This window comes from Labrus bergylta, chromosome 7, assembly GCF_963930695.1.
Source record: "Labrus bergylta chromosome 7, fLabBer1.1, whole genome shotgun sequence".
Classification (NCBI taxonomy): domain Eukaryota; kingdom Metazoa; phylum Chordata; class Actinopteri; order Labriformes; family Labridae; genus Labrus; species Labrus bergylta.
The window spans coordinates 27,190,074-27,211,057 of NC_089201.1; the positions used below are offsets into that span (position 1 = coordinate 27,190,074).

The 20,984-nt window shown below is 39.3% G+C and overlaps 3 protein-coding genes across 9 annotated transcripts; 2 read left to right on the top strand and 1 right to left on the bottom strand.

The window, feature by feature from the left end:
• Positions 1–1,221: 1,221 nt before the first annotated feature.
• On the top strand, positions 1,222–4,937 carry gtf3c6 (general transcription factor IIIC, polypeptide 6, alpha). Its single transcript, XM_020631369.3, has 6 exons — positions 1,222–1,401; positions 1,655–1,735; positions 1,882–1,945; positions 3,747–3,791; positions 3,889–3,996; positions 4,146–4,937. The coding sequence occupies exons 1-6, from the start codon at positions 1,378–1,380 to the stop codon at positions 4,202–4,204; spliced, it is 381 nt and encodes a 126-aa protein (XP_020487025.2). The 5' UTR covers positions 1,222–1,377; the 3' UTR covers positions 4,205–4,937.
• A 220-nt stretch (positions 4,938–5,157) lies between these two features.
• Positions 5,158–9,735, top strand: calub (calumenin b). 4 transcript variants are annotated; one of them, XM_020631424.3, is made up of 8 exons: positions 5,173–5,252; positions 5,334–5,415; positions 6,470–6,711; positions 6,930–7,123; positions 7,245–7,411; positions 7,505–7,565; positions 7,755–7,954; positions 8,512–9,735. In XM_020631424.3, exons 1-8 carry the CDS (start codon positions 5,188–5,190, stop codon positions 8,614–8,616), a joined length of 1,116 nt encoding a protein of 371 aa, XP_020487080.2. In that variant the 5' UTR covers positions 5,173–5,187; the 3' UTR covers positions 8,617–9,735. The 4 variants fall into 4 exon arrangements, with proteins under 4 accessions (XP_020487082.1, XP_020487080.2, XP_020487081.1 ...); XM_020631425.3 differs by having other exon boundaries at positions 5,202–5,252; positions 5,334–5,395; XM_020631426.3 differs by lacking the exon at positions 5,334–5,415 and having other exon boundaries at positions 5,158–5,252.
• Positions 9,736–12,000: 2,265 nt separating this feature from the next.
• Positions 12,001–19,920, bottom strand: LOC136179724 (cadherin-related family member 5). 4 transcript variants are annotated; one of them, XM_065957241.1, is made up of 17 exons: positions 19,645–19,920; positions 18,947–19,073; positions 18,629–18,843; positions 17,621–17,677; positions 17,426–17,518; positions 17,239–17,325; positions 17,040–17,159; positions 16,751–16,921; positions 15,970–16,060; positions 15,784–15,890; positions 15,477–15,677; positions 15,228–15,359; positions 14,614–14,692; positions 14,315–14,505; positions 14,195–14,215; positions 12,657–13,572; positions 12,001–12,545 (listed from the first exon to the last, which is right to left on the bottom strand). In XM_065957241.1, the coding sequence occupies exons 2-17, from the start codon at positions 19,035–19,037 to the stop codon at positions 12,487–12,489; spliced, it is 2,631 nt and encodes an 876-aa protein (XP_065813313.1). In that variant the 5' UTR covers positions 19,038–19,073; positions 19,645–19,920; the 3' UTR covers positions 12,001–12,486. The 4 variants fall into 4 exon arrangements, with proteins under 4 accessions (XP_065813313.1, XP_065813311.1, XP_065813310.1 ...); XM_065957239.1 differs by having other exon boundaries at positions 12,001–13,572; positions 17,049–17,159; XM_065957238.1 differs by having other exon boundaries at positions 12,001–13,572.
• Positions 19,921–20,984: the final 1,064 nt, after the last annotated feature.

Sequence of the window (20,984 nt, forward strand, 5' to 3'; positions counted from 1 at the left end):
AAATCTATATAACTGACAAGACATTGGTGTTGAAAAAATGACACTCAACAAAGAGGATTCATTATTTTATTGAAGAATAGCTGCAGTATGTGGTTGTTTGGATATTGCATGATTACAATTTTCTGATTGAACTTTGCAATCGCTTAGTTCACTAAAAGTGTATTATACAAAAAATACAAAAACAAAATCCCAACCACTAACTAACACTCATGAAACCTCTTTAGTTCATCAGAATATCTTCAGTTTATAAATGTATGCCTATGAAATTCTACATTTTATTGTAATAATAATAATAACAAATTACATTTATATAGCGCTTTTCTAAATACTCAAAGACGCTTTGACAGGAAACAACAAAAAACAAAGCAAAAACTAAAAGAACAATACAACATAGAAGTCGTGTAAAGGGAACAGGAAGAGAGTCAGGGGTTGTAGGCGGTGATGAAAAGGTGAGTTTTTAGGGATTTTTATTTATTAATATATTTTAATATAAAATTTCACTTACAACTTTAAGGGTACACATTCTTTTGTATTGAAAAACTTTACATTTTGGCTTTGATTTGTGTTTTGTGTTGGAAAAAAAGGCATTGTCAAGCCCCATGCTAAGTGATAAAGACCTACAAATACTTTTCAATAAAAAAAAAACTACCAACTGAATACCAAAACATTAAAAATTCTCCATTACCTAAAGCTACATGGTCCAGTTAAACGCTTAATATTTTTTGCACATTGCACACTTTGATTTCATTCATTGTTTTATTGCTTGAGACTGTTTCTTTTGTGTTTTTGGATATGTTTCATGTGTGTGTCTGTTCTTTTATTTATTCACCTCAGCCTTTTTGACATATAGGTCTACGTTTCTCCTTGGGGATCAATAAAAGTGTATCATCTCATTTTCATCTCACCTCCTATCATCACTTTAGCTATGCCCTGCTGCAGGAGAACATTAAAACCATTAATGTTAGATGTAGATGAGTTAGTCTACATGTATCCAATATCTACATCCAATCATCATCCAGCATAAGTAGAGTGCACACAGATCGACAGACAGGCAGATAGATGAAGGGAGAATTTATATTCATTCTGCTTCTATCCCCCTCCTCCTCCTCCTCCTCCTCCCAAACGGTTTGATACACAGCATGCCGTAAAAACTGAGCAACAGCGCCCCTCTATGGTCGGTACCCGTAACTAAAAAAAAAAAAAAAGATGCAAAGGCAGCATGGACACAAAGAAGAAGGCTTCCCGGGCACCGTAGTTTCGCGGAAGTTCTGAAAGCACTGTTTAGGGGAAACAACTGCTGAGAGATGACAAACAATTACACAAATATAGCATGAGTGTTTATTTGCTGGTTTCCCTTTTGAGTCAAGGATCGTCAATATGGAGGATGAATGGGAAGAGGAGGTATAAAACATGTTTTACTACCACTCGCATGTTTTTAGCTTCGGGGACACATTGAATAACTAAAATACGATTTGTTTAACTTCAGTCTTTGTTATTGTTTTAAACGTAACAGTGCAAAAACGCTTGAGTTTGGTTTATTTAAGGTTCTTTTATATTCTGTTTACTGACCTTGTTTTGTAAGCACCTGTATCTCTGCACAGTGCACACATGTCTGCACCTTAATAAACACATGCTGGTTTTGTGTTGTGTTCAGGAGCAGCTCGTCGTGGTGGAACTCTCTGGTATAATCGACAATGACTTTTTGACTAAGACTCGTGGCACTTGTAAGATACTGGTGAGTTTTTAGTTGTAGATGCTGTCTGGTTAAAAAAAAAAAAAAAAAAAAGAAGAAGTGGAAAAAGCCTGACTCACTGCAGCCTTCACCTTTTTATTTATTTTTTCCATCTTGAGTGTATAATCTCTTCTGTCTGTGTGTTTAAGGATATAGACAGTGAGAAGCCCATGATCCAGGTTGGACAATATGTGTTTGCAGGGGAGTATGAAGGTAATGACAAAAAGGGGAAAGCTTAAAGCCCAACCAAACAAACCAAGCACTTTCCTCCTTTCCCCTCTTCAGAATTCAAGATTTGTTGTTCTAACCAACAAATGGTGCAAACAGCGTTCTCAAAAGTCTGATAATCACAGTGTCAACTACGACGGAGGATTCGGGCCGTGTTAAAAAAAAAAAAGAGATTAAACTCGTAAATTCACGAGAATAAAGTTGTGAATTAACAAATTGGAGACCAGCCTGCGCACATGATGAAAGTAGAAAAAGTATTTTCCTCTGCAGACACAACTTCCTCCATGTCAGTGTGGTTCTTTCTCCAGTTTCTTGCAGTATCTTTTCAGGGTGCTGATATTTTATGACAATGTGAAGATGATGATGATGTGTAGTTTCATATCTGCATAAGTAAACAACACAACTATTTCTGTCTGTTATCTGTCTGCCTTGTTGAAGTGTCTCATGTGCAGAGACAGTTTGTGTCCTGTTCATCATTTTACAGATAAACAAGGTCTTACAAGTTGAAGTGAAAACTTCTCTTGAACTGTTTTTACCGACTACACAAGGAAGTATCCTATTTCCTTATTAGTGAACCCTTTAGGACAAGATGCTCCATGTTTGTCATTTGAGAACAGCATGCTGCTGCTCTTCTGATATAGACTAAAATAACCACTTTATTCTTTTATTCTTTAAAGAGTTCTACTTTCATCATTTTTGCGCAGGCTGGTCTCGAACTCGTTAATTTAATCTCTAAATAAAAAATAAAAAATTGACGTGGCCCTAATCCTCCGTCGTAGTCAACAGCATTACTAACACTTTATTTGTACATTGAAGGAATAGAATAGAAAAAGGCAGGATCAGTCATAGTCATGGGCGGTTCTATCTATTACCCAACCGCTGCTAACCGTTCAATATTACTTGTGCAATAACTTTGTAATTCACTGCTTTACAATTGTCTTATCTATTTACTCAGTCACTGCACTTTAACCTTAACTGTCTGTTCATTTATTTATTTATTCATTCATTGCACAAAAACTGTGTATTTACTCATCCAGTCACTGCACAATAATAACTGTATATACTCTGTCACTGCACTATAACTTCACTTATTTGCACTATATCTCTATATTTATATTTGTTTAATTAATCAGTCACTGCAAAATAATAACTGTATATATTCTTTCAGTCACCACAACTGTCTATTTATTTATTATCATTATCATTCATTCACTGAACAGCAACTGCTCTGGCCACTTTTTGCATATTTCTCTTTCATATCACCACAAATATATTTTTGTTGTTGTTTTTGTAAACGCTGCTGTTTTAGGATTGCTGCTAACGAAGTTTCATTGTGTCTTTGTATACAATGATAATAAAGATTCTATCTATCTATCTATCTATCTAGGCAGGGGTCAACAGGGGCCAGTGCCCTTTGTAACACTGAGCTTGGTCCCCCCCTGTGGCCACCCCTCCTAAAGGAAGAGCCCCCCTCAAAACACATAAACAGTATTTGACTCACAATCTACTGTAATATTAACTGAAACAAATATAAATCATGGTATTTAATGATGTGCACTATTATCTGGCATAATTTACATGTTAAAGCGATTATCTTTGTCTATTTTTCACCTTGGTTTAATGTTCCCCTCTGACAAAACAACTGGCCCCAGTTTGGCCCCCTCAGTAAAAGTGGTCTAGAACCGCCACTGGTCATAGTGGTGCTCGTTTTTTTACAGCAGCAGCTTCAATGAACTCGTATGCATAACAGCACTTATAAACTTTACTTTTTCTTCACTCTCCAAAGACACGTTGGGGTCTTGTGTTCTATTCGAGGAGGGACCACAGAAAGGTGAGGTTCGCCATATTCTGAATGTTTTTTTTTTTTTTACTAGTGTCAGTTTAATTCCTGGATCTTTATTAAATTGTCAATTTTGTTGGCTGTGCAGGACAAGCAGACAGCGGACCAGAGCTCAAATACATGTGCCACACCGTGAAGAAGCTGATGATGCAACGAGTCTTCCTCACTGAGAAGAAGGAGGTTGAAACGAGCGCAGGTCAGTCAGAACAGACACAATCAACAACAGCCTAAAGCTATTTGATCAGTTTAGTGTAGCTTTAACTTTAATCATGCTGCTAGGCAAATCATAAGTCTTTCATAATACTGTTAAAAACTTGATAAAGCTTTTCCGCTGTGTCCTATCAGGAGGCAGTGATAGTGGGGACAAGGAGGATGCAACCTGTCTTGTAGAACATTCCAACTAACAAGAAGAGACTGATGAAGATATGGCAAACAAGACTTTGGAAACCAGGTGGAGAGCTGAAATGTAGAGCCTTGTCTTTATATGGATCCCCTATCCAGGTGAAGAGGTAACAGCATTTCTGAGGCTGTTGGAGACATTATGTGAAACTAATCTAATGAATGTTGGATTTGTACACATCATCATTTGTATTAGTTTCAGGATTGCTCTGATAACACAATCATTTCCCTGAACCATGTAATGCATCGTCAATAACCCTTAAAATCATTGAATATAGTATATTGTAGTATGTAGGCTACAGCAAAGTGAAAACAGGCTTTTAAAAATCATGATCTGAATTCACACACTTTGGTCCAACTATGAGGGGTTACTGTCATATTTCTAAGATGTCATCATTTTTGTTTCCCTTGGATTATGGAAAATATTTAACTTGACAAATCTGCTTGAGGGGCACAGTGTAGTAGAAATGTGTTCCCCTGAAGGGAATTTTAAATGTGACTTAAATAGGAATACCTGATTTGTGATAACGTGTTTCAGCACTGAAAACGTCTTTATTAAAACATTTATTTAACATGTTTTTTTAATTCTCTTTTGTTTTGTCTTTTGAGAAATGTCCTTTTTATCAGAACTTATTTACAGTCAAGTCACAAAGTAAAAGAGGTTTGTTTTGTTTTCATTTGGTAAGAAACGTTGCAGGTTTCAAGAACTTTTTATGAATAAACAGCATTTATATCGCAGTTTATCTCGTTTTTATTTACACACTTTAACAATAAAAGTCCACTCAGTCGAAGTTGCCTTACCTGTCGCAATCACTTCGAAAACAGTTTTTTTGTGAATGAACGAATTTTTTGGTGACTTTGAGGACGTGGCGGTTCTCGGCCAATCCAATCATCTATGTCCTCTTGAAGTTGGACCAATCAGCGAGCGACATCGCACTTGCCTTCCCGGCGCCTGATTGGTGAGTTGTAGATCTGGCACAGGAAGTGCATGGGTGTGTTTCCGTGGGGAGGGTCTTACACCACATCGAATAACTTCCCCCCCCGAAGTCACCGGTGAGTTCTCTTCATAATGTATCGGTGTAAATGAATAAATAGAGCTTTTTTAAAAACCTCTTTTAACTGTTTACCACAAAGACGCAGCGTAGGAAACAACAAACGGGGGAGAATTCATCTGAAGTGGACGAGAAAACCTGCAGGTCAGCCAATTAAACTAACGGTATGTTAGCCAGACTGGTGTTACAACCGAAACCTTCAATCTGCATTGAATTGTAACTTTTATTTAGTGGGTTTAGTCACCTACTTTTATCATGTTTTCAATCGTAATGCAAAGTGGATGAAAAGTTTTAATATGTGGAGAGATGAGAAAGTGACAGCAGAGGTGTCAGACTCAAACAGACCAGTGAATATAGATTAGAAACCAGATTATAATAATAATTATAATAATAATAATAATCTGTTGTTTTCACTCTCAGGTGCATTTTTAACACTGCTTTTTTAATAATTTACTATCTGTAAAAAAATAAAAAATAAAAAAATTAGTAGGTGGTGAATGATTTCTAAACACTTTCTGTTTTGTGTCACTGGGATTAGATTGAACTGTATCCTATACTTATCTTAAACAGACTAAACCCAACCAAAACATGATGTAATGAGAGTAGGAAACCCATTGTTGTGTTACCTTAAAGCAGGGTCTTCATAAACATTAAGGTTTGCCATTTGAATTAAGTATTTTTTTGGGGGGGCGGGGGGGGTTTCTGTGCCTTTACTTGAGAGATAGGACAGTGGATAGAGTTAGAAAAAAATGGGAGAGAGAGTAGGGAAAGGAGCCACAGGCTGGAGTCGAACCCGGGCCGCCCGCTTTGAGGACTATAGCCTCCATACATGGGGCAGGCGCACTAACCACTGCGCCTCCATTTGAATGAAGTATAATAGATTTAATATTCACCAATGAAAACATTTTGCCAATTCACCTTTTTGTAGCTGAAGTATTTTCCTGAACTGTGAGTCATACTCATGCATGTGCATAACTGAGTAAGGGGAAAGCTGTCATCTGAAAATTGCCTTGTATACATTTTTTTAAGATTTATTTTTGGGCATTTTTGCCTTTATTTGAGAGCTAGGACAGTGGATAGAGTTAGAGATCAGGGAATGACATGCGGGAAATGAGCCACAGGTCGGATTTGAACAAGGGCCTTGCATGCTTTTCACTATAATGCAATAACCATATATATTTTTTTTTTTTTGGTGTCTCCTTTGTATTCTCTGTCCAGGTAGCGTTGATCAAACGCAAGATGGAGCTGCGTCCACTCGTCATGTGCTTTGCTCTCTGTGTGGTTTATGCCACCAGCAAACCCACAGAGAAGAAGGAACGTGTTCACCACGACGAACCCCTCAGCAACAGAGAGCACGATGACGCAGATAATTTCGACTACGACCATGAAGCCTTTCTGGGTCAAGACGAGGCCAAGACCTTCGACCAGCTGACACCCGAGGAGAGCAAGGAGCGGCTCGGGTAAGATACATGTCAGGGGGAGATTATGTGAAGTCATGTGAAGTTTTTTTTCTTTTTGCATTCATATTGGTGATAGAGTTCTTCAGCTGTTGGGATGACCTAGTTTCCCCTCAGGGAGCTTTAAAGGTTACTTGATGAGACAGAAGCATGACCTAATAATACGAAGTAACAAGCTCAATGTTGTTAAATGCCAAACTTTGTGTCATTTCTCTCCGCAGCATGCTGGTTGAACGTATAGATGACGATAAGGACGGCTATGTGACGGTCGAGGAGATGAAGAAGTGGATCAAGCACGCTCAGAAGAGGTGGATCTACGATGACGTGGATCGACAGTGGAAAAGTCACGATCTCAATGGGGATAATCTGGTGTCCTGGGAAGAGTACAAGAACGCCACATATGGATACATCCTAGGTACGACTGCTTAATTTCGCTTAAAACGTCATTTTTATATCATCTCTTAAAGAAATCGACGTAAATTCACTTTGCTTTTGCAAGCACACAATCCACAAAAGCCGTGTCGTCCTACTTTCAGACGACCCCGACCCAGACGATGGCTTCAGCTACAGGCAGATGATGGCCCGTGATGAGAGGAGGTTCAAAATGGCAGACCAAGACAAGGACTTAAAAGCCAACAAGGAGGAGTTCACAGCCTTCCTTCACCCCGAGGAGTACGACCACATGAAAGACATCGTCGTGCTGGTAAGTGACAAAACACACACACGGGTGTTAAATCACTAAAACTAAAATGTTCTTCTCATTCTCACTTTCTTGTCTTTTCCTTTCCTTCAACAGGAGACTATGGAAGACATTGACAAGAATGGAGACGGTTTGATAGATTTAAACGAATACATCGGTGAGTTTTAACAACCTGTCATGCATTATCATCATCATCACCAGGACTGAAAGAAAGTGAAGAAGTCGAAAGTGCAAGTCACAATGACTATTGGAAATATTCTGAGGAACCGTTATGTGATAAGCTCTTTTTAATGTGTTGTAACATCTTATCTCTTACTCAGCCTGTTCATATTTCTCAATCCCTTAGGTGACATGTACAATCAGGAGGGAGACGCCACAGAACCCGAGTGGGTAAAGACAGAGAGGGAACAGTTTACTGAGTTCAGAGACAAAAACAAAGACGGGAAAATGGACAAGGAGGAAACCAGAGACTGGATCCTGCCCAGTGACTACGACCATGCTGATGCTGAGGCCAAGCATCTGGTCTACGAGTCAGACACAGACCAAGTATGTTGCGTTAATGCTTCAGAATCATTGAATATTTTTGTAAATTTCACTTCCTGCCTCGCTTCACCAAATTACTTCTGGGAAGCAGCACCGTGTGTGTAAGGACAAATGAATAATGTTTGGTAGTGTTTATTTAAACAGTAAGTACACATGAGTCAGTTTGAATTATGTTGCAGGAGGGTTATATAATAATACATTTATGAAAATATTATTACAAAGTTTTTGAGAATATGTTTGCTTTAAAGGTTTGCCTTTACATATCTGCAGACACAACTTAAACAACATTGACTTGCTCTCACTTTTTCCCTGTGGTTCATCAGTAAGTCTGTTGAATACATTGTAAAGGAAGACCTGACCTAATTCCATCTCTACCAAAGCTGCATTGTGTTTAATGTGACATTTTATTGTGAAAAATAAAAACATCCTATTGTCTGCAGCCAGTGGAACAAGTTCAAATCATACAACATACCTAGAGTAAACCAACATGAAGTACACCCATGTGTTGATTTAAAAAATAATAATAATAATACAAACATGTTATTCTTCTTCCCTTTTAGGATGGCCGTCTCACCAAAGCAGAAATTGTGGACAAGTACGACCTGTTCGTGGGCAGCCAGGCTACTGACTTTGGAGAGGCTCTGACTCGACACGACGAGTTCTAACAGCCGCCCGCTCCAAAGACTCTGTGCTCGTCTTGCGAAACACCTTACTGCTTTGACAGTGGATGAAATATTCCAAGCAAGATGAGTCACTCTAATCCAACGCCACAGACAATAATTTATTTGATATTTTTTGAGCGTGTCCCATTGTACACAAGATAACTCTCAGTAAACGTGAACATGCTCGACCAGTACGCCCTCGTGCTCACGTGTGTAAGAGTGGAACATATTGCCATCCTTTGCTCACACTACTCTTGCCTTTTTATCCGGTAAGGATAAACAGTGTTAAGATTACATTTATTTTCCACTGAAAGGAGGGTGTTATGAAATAGCCATGTTTTGTTCCAAAACCATAATAGAACAAGTTAAGGCAGTACGCAGATTCATTTATCTCACCATTTCTTTTTGTGATGCACAGGACTGCAAAGAGTAAACCTGATTCCCAAGGCATTAAAATGTCCCCTACTCCAACCCAACCCAAACATTAGTTGCTGATTTAATTGTACTCTGTTGTCTTTTTTAAGAGAAAAAAAAAGTGGTTTTGCTGGATTGTGGAATGTTTGGAATGAGGAGTAAGTATTAAAGTCCAGTGACAATGAAGACTATTCAGACTAGTGCAATACAGTGTCATTTGTGGGACCACACTAATTTGCTTATCCGGTCCAAAAAAAGCGTCCAAGTTACAGTTGAGTTGAAGGAATCGAGATGAATTTAGAGACTGATGGATGCAATATCCTTCTCATCACCCAATAGTGCGTGTCTGTGTGTGTGAACACATCACTTGTTGAGTGGTTTTCTATTTTGGAAGTAATTCTTAAATATTTGTTGGATTTTCCTGAATTTGTCCTGTTTTTTGAGCAGTTTTTCCTTCACTTTTCCTCCTAAATTTGTTATACTTGTTATATCACTTCCACCATTTATAACCACTGTTGATGATTTTTTACAGTATACTGTTATGTATAAGATATTGTTTTTTTACAACAAGGCTCACTGCAGCAACAACCCTTTGACTTGTGACTTTACTGTAAATAAGTTGTTGGTCTGCAAACAGAGCACTCTAACAATCAGCTCCAGTTTTTTTGTGATTGAGAACATCTCAATAAAAAAACAAATACATTGGAACTTTTTAAGTTGTCTGTAGTATTTACACTGCTTTTTATTTATAATAACTCTTTTCAAAAAGACCTTGTTTCTCATTAGAAGTCCATATAATGAGTCTCTTTTTGCCCAAACTTTTGTCCTCTAAAGGAAATGCTCTGTTTCCTGTTTTCCTCCATGCTGATGACCCAGTGAACTCTGGATTGTTGTTTTAGGCCCCTTTACTCTCACCATCTCTTTCAGAAGAAATATTTCCATTCCAAACTGACCAGATTAAAGACATTTACATCTTTTATAAGCACTAAGGTTTAGCACTACATAAATAAATTGATTGACTGCTAAATACTTAGTTTAAAGTTCTAGTTTTGTCTTGCTATCTCATACATATCTCATGCATTTCTCCTCATTAAACCTTTGATAATCTGAACACAAGCCCAAGTATTGGGCAAATGATTTGACAAGAGTCTTTCATTCAACAGTGTTACAGACTATTCCTCTAAATTTAAACTGTGAACAAGGGCACAGAAAAAGTGGGTTACACTTCAGGTGGTGAATAAATAGAATAGAATTTGATTAATTTAACTGACCCATTGAACATGAAGGATTGCAAATAGGACAAGCACATTAACAAGCTGTCCGTGCTGTTCTGTGCTGCACTTTGACAAAGGAGAAGTTTGTCCGTCCAGCAGACCACCGTTTAGTTCCTGTGCAACGTAAACATGAACATATCATTCTTGTGAAAACTGTCATCTTTTTCAAATCCTAGGCGAGTAGTTTGGTTGCCAAAAATGAACAAAAACAAACTGCAACAGTTTCTTGGTGTTACATCATGCATGGAAGATTCACTCTCTCATCGGCCTCTGGTTGTCAACATATCAGTTTAGTGTTTTCTCCTTTTCTTCTTATTCCTCTTTCTCGTTCTCTCACAGACTGTCAAGGTGAACTGTTGTCACTTTAGCATTGAGCAGAACCACCAGGCTAGGTTTTAATCCACTGCTTTGGTTTGATGACTAAAAAAAACTAACATCAACATTTTACCAAGTCATTGTGAGCATATTAGCATTTTGACATTCAGATTGTGCTCCAAGCGACTTTACCGCCTTTTGAAACCTGGCCTTTGTTTTAAAGTCAGGAAATTGGATAGGGAGAGACATCGGGCGATTTACAGACATTTACATGCTGTGAAGGTGCTGTACGTCAGAGTCGAGCCAAGGCCGCCAATAACTGTCTGCTGCTTCTGGAGGTACCTGGGTAAGGCTTGAAAAACATTATTTTCTACCTACAGGTTCTAAGATTTCACAATAAACGTCACTAACAACCTTCTGGTCACATCTCCTAGCAGTTGCTTTTTCAATAGTGGCTTTCATCATGGCCAATAGATTCCCTTTCCCCAGCCCTATTCTATTGGATGTTGATGGAACAGATGGGTGAGATGTTATATTATGTTATGTTAGGGAACCTGATCAAATATTTGGGCGGGGAAAGAGTCCCTGTCTAAAATCATCTCTCAACCCTAACCTGCCCAAACAATTTCAGAAACCCCAATCACATTTAATCCTTACCCTTTTTTATTTTTTATTTTTAACAGAATGTACAAACAGTAATTCTAAACTCCTCTCTTTGTTAATGTAGACCAGTATCACCCTGCCCTGTAACACTGTATCCATTCATAATTTAGCTTTAATAACTAGTCTTAGCTCGTTGTTCAAGTTGGACAGAAATTTTAATTTTCAAAGGAAAAACAGAGGCAGCTTGAAGAGTAGGCATAACAAAATAACAAATGCTGCTGAACACTATATGTGAGAGTTTTGTACATACCTGCAGCTATTAAAGGCTTTATATGCGATTTTTTTTGATCCAGCAGATGTCGCCCTTGAGCACCAGCATGAAACCAAAACAACTCGCGCTGCATTGTTGTGTTAGCATGCTAATGCTAGCGATCTTTGTTATGCTCGTCTCTTCACACTGCATGTAAATTTACCTGAAATGAGCGTGATCTAGAAACACAGTTAAGCAGTGAGTACAGTATGTTATTCTTCTTTTCTCTAGTCCCTCAATTAAACAACCCTTATTCGCGAGGGGAGGAGTCAGCCGGCCGTCCGGGCGATGTAAACAAACTGAAGATAGGACACCCATTGTAGACAGTCATGACTCACAGAGTTATTTTCAGAGGATATACTTGATTTATATTATATTTAAGTGTGAAAAATCACATATAAAGCCTTTAAACAAGACAAATCCACATGTAACCTCACAGGGCACTAAACTGCTTCTGATGGATGATCTGTGATTCTTTTTTTTTTCATAGAGAGCAGCAGAGAAACATTTTCCTACAATATGCGATCTCATGTGGATTTACCTTTTAAAAACACAAACACAATGTTGTATTATTCGTAAACATTTGCAGACAATATAAATCATGACTGATCCTTTCAGGTTTGTCTACTTGTACTAGACACAGAATGCGTGTATTGTATCCTTGAAAATATATTCATAATCTACAGAACTTTTTTTTTTAAACAGTGGATTAAATGTCCTGTCCTCTTGCTGAACTATATCTTTTATATTGAAGAACATTAAACCTTATAATGTGTGTTGTTAAATGTTTATGTTACATATACATTATACAGAGTATTAACATAATGTGTGCATGTCTTCTCCTCTGTGGTCCATGTGCTGCATATCTTGTGGACATATGCTGTCCTCTTACTTGTCTCAGAGGTTCCCGCAGTACAGTAGAACCTTGTTGGTGTTTCTTTCTTGACGTGTCCGCCGTCATCCATCTTCACCATACCTCCTCCATCCTGTGCCGTCCACCCCGTCATTCTCAGTGCCTGCGATATCATAGTGACATCACTTACTAAATGTGATAAAAATTGGATTACAGCGAGCCATCACTCTCAGAAGTTCTTCTTCGTCTGACTCTAACTCATCATCATCCTCACCGTCACTGTTCTTGTCCGCATCGTCCTCTCTCGGAATACCGTCGTCCGTCCTCGTCATGAGGCTGACCTGCATGTTTTCAAAGGGCCTTCTGTCCTCAGACGGACTACCGGCGTTTGCAGCTGCGGCGTGGTGTTCTGGTGTGTCCAGTGATGTGCAGGGTTCGCTGACTTCTGTGCTTTGACCCATATTTGTTCGCTCTGGTGACTCTGGGGGCGTATAGAGGGGCGAGCTATCTAAATGTACAAGCTTGGCTTTTACGGGTGCAACCTCTGGGGTGGGTGGGGGGTTGCTTGTTTGCTTAGAGCAGGGCGAGGACGGCAAAGGTGAGTACGGTGGGGTCTTCACACGAGGTTTGCGGATAGGTTTGTCTATTTCTGCGGAAGCAATTCGAGCATGGCTGTAAGGAATGCTGGACTGAGAGGACGGGCTGGTTACAGGTTCAGTGGGGTCGTTGTCATTGGAGGTTGTTTGTGTTGTTTGTGAATCAGAAAAGGTGAAAGGGGGAGTGCTAGTGGCGTCGTGGGTTGCGGAGCTAGGTCTTGTGTTCGGTAGCTCCTCGGTAGGTTCAGGGGATGTATCTGTTGCTGATACAAGGTTTTCTCTGGATGGAGCCGCTTCCCGAGTAAAGAGGATGGGGCTCACACTTGCAATTGCGAGATCAAATATGGGTGAACTGCAGGAGCTTTTGGTTGGGGTACAAACACTATTATTGAAGATCACAGGGCTGTTCGAAGGTTCAATGGGGATGAAGCTGGTGTCCGATGCAACTGGCAGTCGTGTCGAAGCGGCAGGGAGGTCTTGGTGAGTGAAGACGCTGGAGTTATCTGGGAAGCTGAAGGACGGATTGCAGGTCCCTAACTCTTCACTGCTGAAGGGGTCTTCCTCCATTTGCTGCATGGAGCTACGGTGACTCAACTGTAGAGGAACCACAGTCATTGTGTCAACATTTAGCAAAAAAAAACAACCACTCATAACTTGTCCAGAAGAGGCAAGTGGCTTTTTAACAACCAGGAAGTCTAACGTTTAGTCAGTAAGAGTGAGTGGTTTAATACAAATGACAAGGTCTAGCTAACTTGTTTCTTTTAAAGCTTTTGGCCACTTCTTTGTTGGATAGAGCAACATACTTGTCGGGTAGATTGTTTATTTATTTATCGTCACATGGAATAAAATACTTAGAGAACATAGCAAGTGAATCCACTTAAAGGCATGTGAGCAACTCTATTAGCTGTGGAAAACGGCTATTTATAGACGAAAGCTTTTGGAACAGTGCGTAAGTTAGACCTTGTTTTGAGAAAATCTTTAGTAGGACTTGTGGGATCAACACAAGACATTAACTAATAAACTAATAAGTTGAAAATAAATGAATTTGAAATGGAAAATGTAGAATAAAATTAAAGGTTACTAAGTGAAAGGGCACACATACATCTTTCATGGAATGCCAAATAAAATGGTATAACTAGTTAAATAAGGGAGAGGTCGTACATTTTGGACACGGACGAGTTGGCCTACTAGCCTCAACAATGAAGGAACAACTCACCAGTTGGAACCAGCGTAAACTCTGTGGGATGATATGTCGTAAATAATATTCTAAAAAGCTCACCAACAAATCCAGGAAAACACTTTTTTTTTTCTAGATTATAGAGGTTTAAGAACTCACCACGTTGGGGTGTTTTCCCTGAGCAACACAGCCTCTCTCCAGTGGATCCATCTGTCCTTTGTATCTCCTCCTCAGCCATATGACCATATAAAATACGCTTCCAAATACACTCATGAACACCATGCTCAGAAACAATGCTTTACCCACAGTGCACCCTGTCAGCCGCTCATCCACCAGTGCACCATAAGGGACTGTAGTGTAGAAAGAGACACACAGAGGTGTTGTTTCAGTCTGCATGGCTCGTCATTTACCCGTGGTTAATGTAAGTTTGTAAGTTTGTAATGTGAGCGTGTGCTTACTTTGTTGTCCGTCAGATAACACCTTCACCACTACAGTGGCAAAAGTGACATCACCTGATTCCTGGTCAATAGCTATCACCTAAAAAGAAGTTAGAGTATTTTATCACATCATCGCCATCTTACATTTGTCCAGTTGTTGTGACATTTTGATGAAAGACAGAAGTTTTGGAATATAGGTACAGTACACTGGCTTCACTGATTACTAGCACCGCTTGATGTGAATGTTATTTGGTTTTTACTTAATTCTCATTAAATATCCCTTATTTTTTTCAATTAAGACATACTGATTCATTTCAACACTTTAGCCAATTGATTTAATTTCATACCAACCTTCAAACTCAAAAGTCACAAAAGTTAGAAATTACCTAAGTGACCCTTGTTAACTGATTTTCTTCTTCATTGTTTTAATATTATAGTACTCACCTGGAATTTAGGTTCACATATGTCAAAAGGATATAATTGTGTCTCTGCCGGTCAATTTTGTGCTTTTGCCATTTTGATCAACTAGAAAGTGCCCTGAACAATGTTTAGCAAACATAATGTCAAGTTTCCAAAGTGTTCCTTTTTTTACTCATATGGTCAAATGCTAAAACTAGTCTTTCACTGATTCTCACCTCTAGAACATGTTTCTCTTGTGGTTGGAGATGATCTGTCCAGGCGATCAGAAGACCCTCCTGTGTGATTCTGTAGATGTCTGTGTGTTTGGATTTAGGACTGAAGGTGTAGTATATCATGGGATTAAAACCCTATCAGCATGGAGAAAGAAAAGTAGGTGATGGGTAACAATGTAAATCAAATGCAGTAATGCATTCAGTATTATCTCTCTGTTTGTGTTTACATAATATGTTTGTGAAGCTCATTACATGGTTAAAGTCTTGATCGTGAACATGCAACATCAACGCTCTGTTGCCGTAGGTATTGACGAGAGAGACAGGGCTCTTTCCTCCTGTTACAAAGCCTTGGAATTCAGCCATTTCAAACTCAGGAGGAAACTGGTTTACAGCCACAAATCGGACTAACACTGAAGCAAGAGAATACTTCCTTGGGTCGTCGTCCTGATATGCCTGGATGCGAGACAGACAAAAAGACAGAAAAAAAGCAGATCTATATTTGACAGAAACAGAGAACATCTTTTAAATCTTCTGCTAAAACCAAGAATGTGACACTTACCATGACCTGTAGATGCACCAATGGCATTGAGAGTCTGTCTGTGACTCCATGAACCAGCTTTACTTCTCCTGTCTCTCTGTCTATCAGGAAACGTTCATCATCATCTCCTGGCATGGACACAAACACAGTTACAGATGCACTTCTTTATCCACAATACTTTTGAACTTGCATTAGGATGTTTTGTACCTGAGACAATAGCATAGCTGACTCGAGAGTTAAGTCCTCTGTCTCCGTCCACTGCATGTATGGGACCAGGAGAAAAGTCCAGCACAATGTCCTGCAACATAATATAACGTTTACAAATTACACATCCACAGTACTTCTCAAACTCTACCCACTGAAGAGCTCTGGATTGAAATATAGGATGATGCTTTGTCCTTACAATTAAAGTTTTTAACCTTAAATTGGCATTTTCAAAATGCCAAATTGCATGATAAAACTTAGCAGCACCTCCCTTTTACAGCAGAAAACGTGCTGTGTAAAAGAAAGTAATAGTAAATCTTACACTTGTATATGTTATAAAAAAATGTGCTTCTAGAGTGACATCCAATCACTGACAAGTTGAATTATTAGTGGTGCCCAGGAGGTCAGGATGACTTGGGAACCAGCTACATGTGGTGGGGTACCATAGTGCAGAATTAATTTTCTTAAAATAAAGGCTATCTACACGATACAATATGATACCCTACGATACAATATTGCTTAATACTGTATATTAGGATACAATACGGTAGGATATAGCACAATACGTTACGATACAATACGATAAACTTGTTTGTCCCCTTAGGAAATTTGTCAACATACAACAATACACAACAATCCAACTTAGATAGACAGACAGATAGATCGATAAATAGATATATCACTATCTTTGGTTAAGAAAATAAAATCCATTCATTGGATGTGTAGAATTCATTAGTCAACATTTCTATATAATAATGGTAACGTATGCATTTTTGCGACTGACCTCTTCCCCCTCTGTGACGTTGACGGCGTACACGGGGCTAGTACAGACACGATTTGTCTCGTTCTGAAGGAGAAGCATGCAGGGCAGGAACTGTGGATACTGGTCATCTCCATCCAGGACGAAGATGGTGATGTTGGTGCTGGTGCTGAAGTGCTCAGCAGTGTTCATTTCCTGAGTCAAATGTTTCCAAGGGATATTAAATAGGTAAAGCAAGTTTGAAGAACAGTAAAATGTTAAGATTTGAGAATTGAAAAATGTACGGATTCAATTCAGAAGAGATTTGTCGTACTTGGCTTACCGAGGCGTGGATAGTGACACTGAGCGTGGTTATGGTCTCGTAGTCCAGAGGCTTGGACAGGATCACCTCTCCACTGTTGGGGAGAATGACCTTGAAGTAGTCCGCATTGGGCTTCAAAAAAAAATTAAAAAAATTAAATGATGCCTTTTGGTGTTTGTATTTGTTTTCACGTTGAAAGAGTAGAACCTACTGAGGTCTGATCGATGGAGTAAATGATCTTGTCGTTATCTGCGTCTGTGGCCAGGACAGTGAAGACCACAGTGTCCACTGGAGTCAGCTGGACAACACACAGGTGGCAGAGAAACACCTTTGAAGTGGAATCTGGAATATTTGATGTATGCTTGATTTATGTGGTTGTGTTAGTGGTAACTCCATACCTCACTGATAGTAAGAGAGTGTACACTGTTTGCTGCAAACACAGGGGCATTGTCGTTCTCATTGAGAATCTCCACCATGATCCTGTACACACTCTGAAATAGCAGCAAACAACACACACACACACACACACACATTGATTTGAATGCAGCATGACACATTCAGAGGTTGTGTGTAAAATAAGGGGAATTGTAAACCTGAAATATGTCCTCCTCATAACAGGACAGCTCAGCTGTTAGAAAGGGACCCTGGACCTGTGCAATAGGATATCAAAGGGAAAAGAAAACATGATTACAGATACAAAAAAAGACAACTTTTTTCAGTGCGTTACAACATTTTAATATAATCATCATCACAGGCTTAATTTGAGTTATACCAAAACTTAAAATGTCTTGTACAGACTAATGGCAATATTTTCATGAAGAGAAACGTATTCCATATTTATGTAGAGAAGGACATACGTTCAATCTTATTCAATTTATTCTTATGTATTTATTCTACCCAGTTGACTGCACCACATAAGTGTTATTTTTAACCTCCATTTGCCTTACTTAATGTCCTGTACATTTACAATATTATGAAATAGAAACTATGATAAGAATCTTCTACTTAAGATTGTTTGTGCCACAAATTATAGAAATAGACCACACTTTCCAAAAATCCTGTCCTTAAAATATGATGTTTTTCTTTGTTTTCAACAAAGATATGTATATGTTTAATCAGTTGCATTTCTAGAAGGAGGGAGGCAGCCACACACGCAGAATTTTTGCTTTTGAATGTATGTAGAATAAGTTGAATTCTACACACCCACCCTTTCTGTCACAACTGAAAAATGAGATGTCTTAACTTTAAAGATTTTGTTGAGTCTATGTTTATTGTTCAAGGATAGCATGACAGAAGTAATGGGACTGAGAGAGGGAGCGATCTAATCTTGTTGACCCTGTAACAGCTGCCATGATGTAAGACAGCTGGCGGGGAAGAGGATGACGGTAAGAGAGATTGTGTTCCGTCCAAGAATGAGGTTGCTCTGGTCCAAGCTCTGATAGTTTGTTCTAAACTTAGACACAGCTTCTTTATTACACCCCCACACAATTACAAACATTCTTGCAGGCTAATGGGATAATCAATCCGTAATCCTTTGCATTGTGTTCATGGCTGTCTGATGATAAGAAAGCCCCGACACTCGGGTCAAGTTGTCTCTTTACCTCCCTGTCCAGGATTTTGTCAGCTGATGTGTTGAGCCGGATATATCTCTCGTCCAAGAAGAACCAATTGGCATCCTTTCCCTCCAGCCTCCAGTGAACACCCTCCATCCTGGTGTCTGCCATGAGCTCAGTGACAACCTCCCCCCAAAAGCTGTTTTCTCTGACTGTTGCAAATACATCCTGACCATCCAAACATCCACCCCACCCTGACATTCCTGTCAATGCAAACACAAAAGCAGAGTGTCAGAAACCCTTTTATTCTGGCCAAGACCTCTAATGTGATCTGTAATGTGAACAACGGATGAAGAGGCCGTATACCTGTTGCTGTCCGCAAGCATAGGATCATCAAAAGTGCACAGACTAGACACTCGGCCTTAAACAAACTCCTTTTCATTTGGATGGAGGCCATCCCTGGGCTCAGTGAGGCCTCAGGAAACAGATCTTACTAAATGAAGAGAGAAAAAAAAAACAACCGCAGGTAACTGAACGTGGTCATCCTTTTCCCCTTCAACATGAACTGGACCTAACTTTACTCTGTGCCCTTTAATATGTCTAAAGAGTCACCATCAGGCTAAGAACCTTTTCTAATGAACAAAGAGGACAACACACACTCACTGACCTTTCGTATAATGCCATCAAATCCCCTTTAAGTGGGTTTCTGCCTCGCGCTTCCCATTCTGAGGTAGAACGCTGAAGTGTAGACATGCTATCCTTATTCTCTCTATTTTTCCTTGTTATGACTTTTCTTTGAACCTTTCTCTGCCTTAAAAAGGAAACTATTCAGCATTCCTTAATAATCTTCCCATAACACCTGATAACACCTGAAGTTCAATTCCCAACAAGCAGCATTCATGAATGAGTACAAAAAATCACAACAGCGAAGCGAGAACTCCTATGTGAACTATGCCATAGCTTCAAATGAATGGTAATTAAACAGACTTAAGCTTTCACACACGTTAAGTAATCATGGATATAAACACAGACAACCTATTCGGTCTGTCGCTCATTCGACTGACCTGTTGCTGTCAAATCCTCTGCTGCTCGTCTGTCAGCCTCCATATCATCCTGACCTGTGATGGAAGCAGCATTTCTGATTCTTAAAGTCCTCGGAAGCCTCTGAACCCCTCTTGGAAAGACAGACTGAGACTTTCAGGCAAAATCCAAGTGACATCAATCGATACAGTACATACACACACACATGCATGCAAACAACCCCCCCCACACACACACACACACACACACACACACACACACACACTAACACACACACTGAACAACGCCTACATACATTATCCAGCAGACAACAGCTTATGGTGTGTATCCTAGGATAAATGTCAACCCCAGAAGCTAAAGCCTGGGGGGCGGGGCTTACCTGGTCAGGGACAAAGACTGAGCCAATCAGATTAGATTGTCAGTGAGGTAAGGGACGGGTCACAAGTGAATTTAAGAGATTTGTCTGGCACCCAGAGATCTTGGCCTTTATAAACAGCTCAACATGCAATCGAAGCTCAACAGTCAGTGTACAGGCAGCTCTTGTTTAAAATGTAGTTTCTATCTTACAAAGCGTGACAGGAAATATTTTATACTTCTGTAAATATCGATCTTGAAATGAGAACGTATTAATGTATTTAAATTGTATTAATTGTATTGTATTATTTTAATTGCATTTATAAGAACTTGCTAAAAATAACACAGAGAATTGTAATTGTGTAACACAGTCTGTGCCCGTTGGATTTGTTCATCCTCTTATGGATCCTGACAAGAGATAAGCTATCAAACATGGCTGTTCAGATTAACCCACATTCCCTTTTCACACTTGCCCCAACATGCATAGCCACACGCAAACACATATTTACAGGCGTGTGTCAGCACATGTCTCCCATGATGAAGGCTGTCGTCTTACTCGATAAGAGATGTTGCGGTCAGGACAGGCATGTGAGGGGTTTCCATTGTTTGAAAGGTGCAGAGGGAGCAGCAGTGTTTGGAGAATGAAGTTTGCCTCGGGGGAAAGGTTAAACTTCACTCTCCACCTCAGATCATATTTTTCTGTTTCAATGTTTTTGTCATGCAGCATTTAGAGTTCTGATTTTATTAATATCTTGTGTTTTTTCATCATGTCATAATAGGCCTATGTTGATAGTGGTGGACTTGTTGAATTTGCTGTGCCTGGGTATGACCACTGGATGTCAGCAGAGGTGTGGATAAATAAAGAGGAAGTTGGTTGAGATGCAGAAGCAGGTCAGAAGGTAGATCAAACTTTGCTGTTCAGTTACACAGGCTGTGAAATATTATATCATTTTCATTCAACTTTTACACTACATGCCTACGATATGCAACACAAATCCAAACAATGGGC

Coding starts and splice junctions, on each gene's coding strand:
- LOC136179724 (XM_065957238.1), bottom strand. CDS start 19,037: ATGGCCTCCATCCAAATGAAAAGGAGTTTGTTTAAGGCCGAGTGTCTA. Junction 18,844..18,946: donor ATGCTTGCGGACAGCAACAG/GTATACGGCCTC, acceptor TTGCATTGACAG/GAATGTCAGGGTGGGGTGGA. Junction 15,891..15,969: donor CAGCTATGCTATTGTCTCAG/GTACAAAACATC, acceptor TGTCCATGCCAG/GAGATGATGATGAACGTTTC.
- calub (XM_020631424.3), top strand. CDS start 5,188: ATGGGTGTGTTTCCGTGGGGAGGGTCTTACACCACATCGAATAACTTC. Junction 6,712..6,929: donor GAGAGCAAGGAGCGGCTCGG/GTAAGATACATG, acceptor TTCTCTCCGCAG/CATGCTGGTTGAACGTATAG. Junction 7,955..8,511: donor ACGAGTCAGACACAGACCAA/GTATGTTGCGTT, acceptor CTTCCCTTTTAG/GATGGCCGTCTCACCAAAGC.
- gtf3c6 (XM_020631369.3), top strand. CDS start 1,378: ATGGAGGATGAATGGGAAGAGGAG. Junction 1,402..1,654: donor AGGATGAATGGGAAGAGGAG/GTATAAAACATG, acceptor TGTTGTGTTCAG/GAGCAGCTCGTCGTGGTGGA. Junction 3,792..3,888: donor CGAGGAGGGACCACAGAAAG/GTGAGGTTCGCC, acceptor TTGGCTGTGCAG/GACAAGCAGACAGCGGACCA.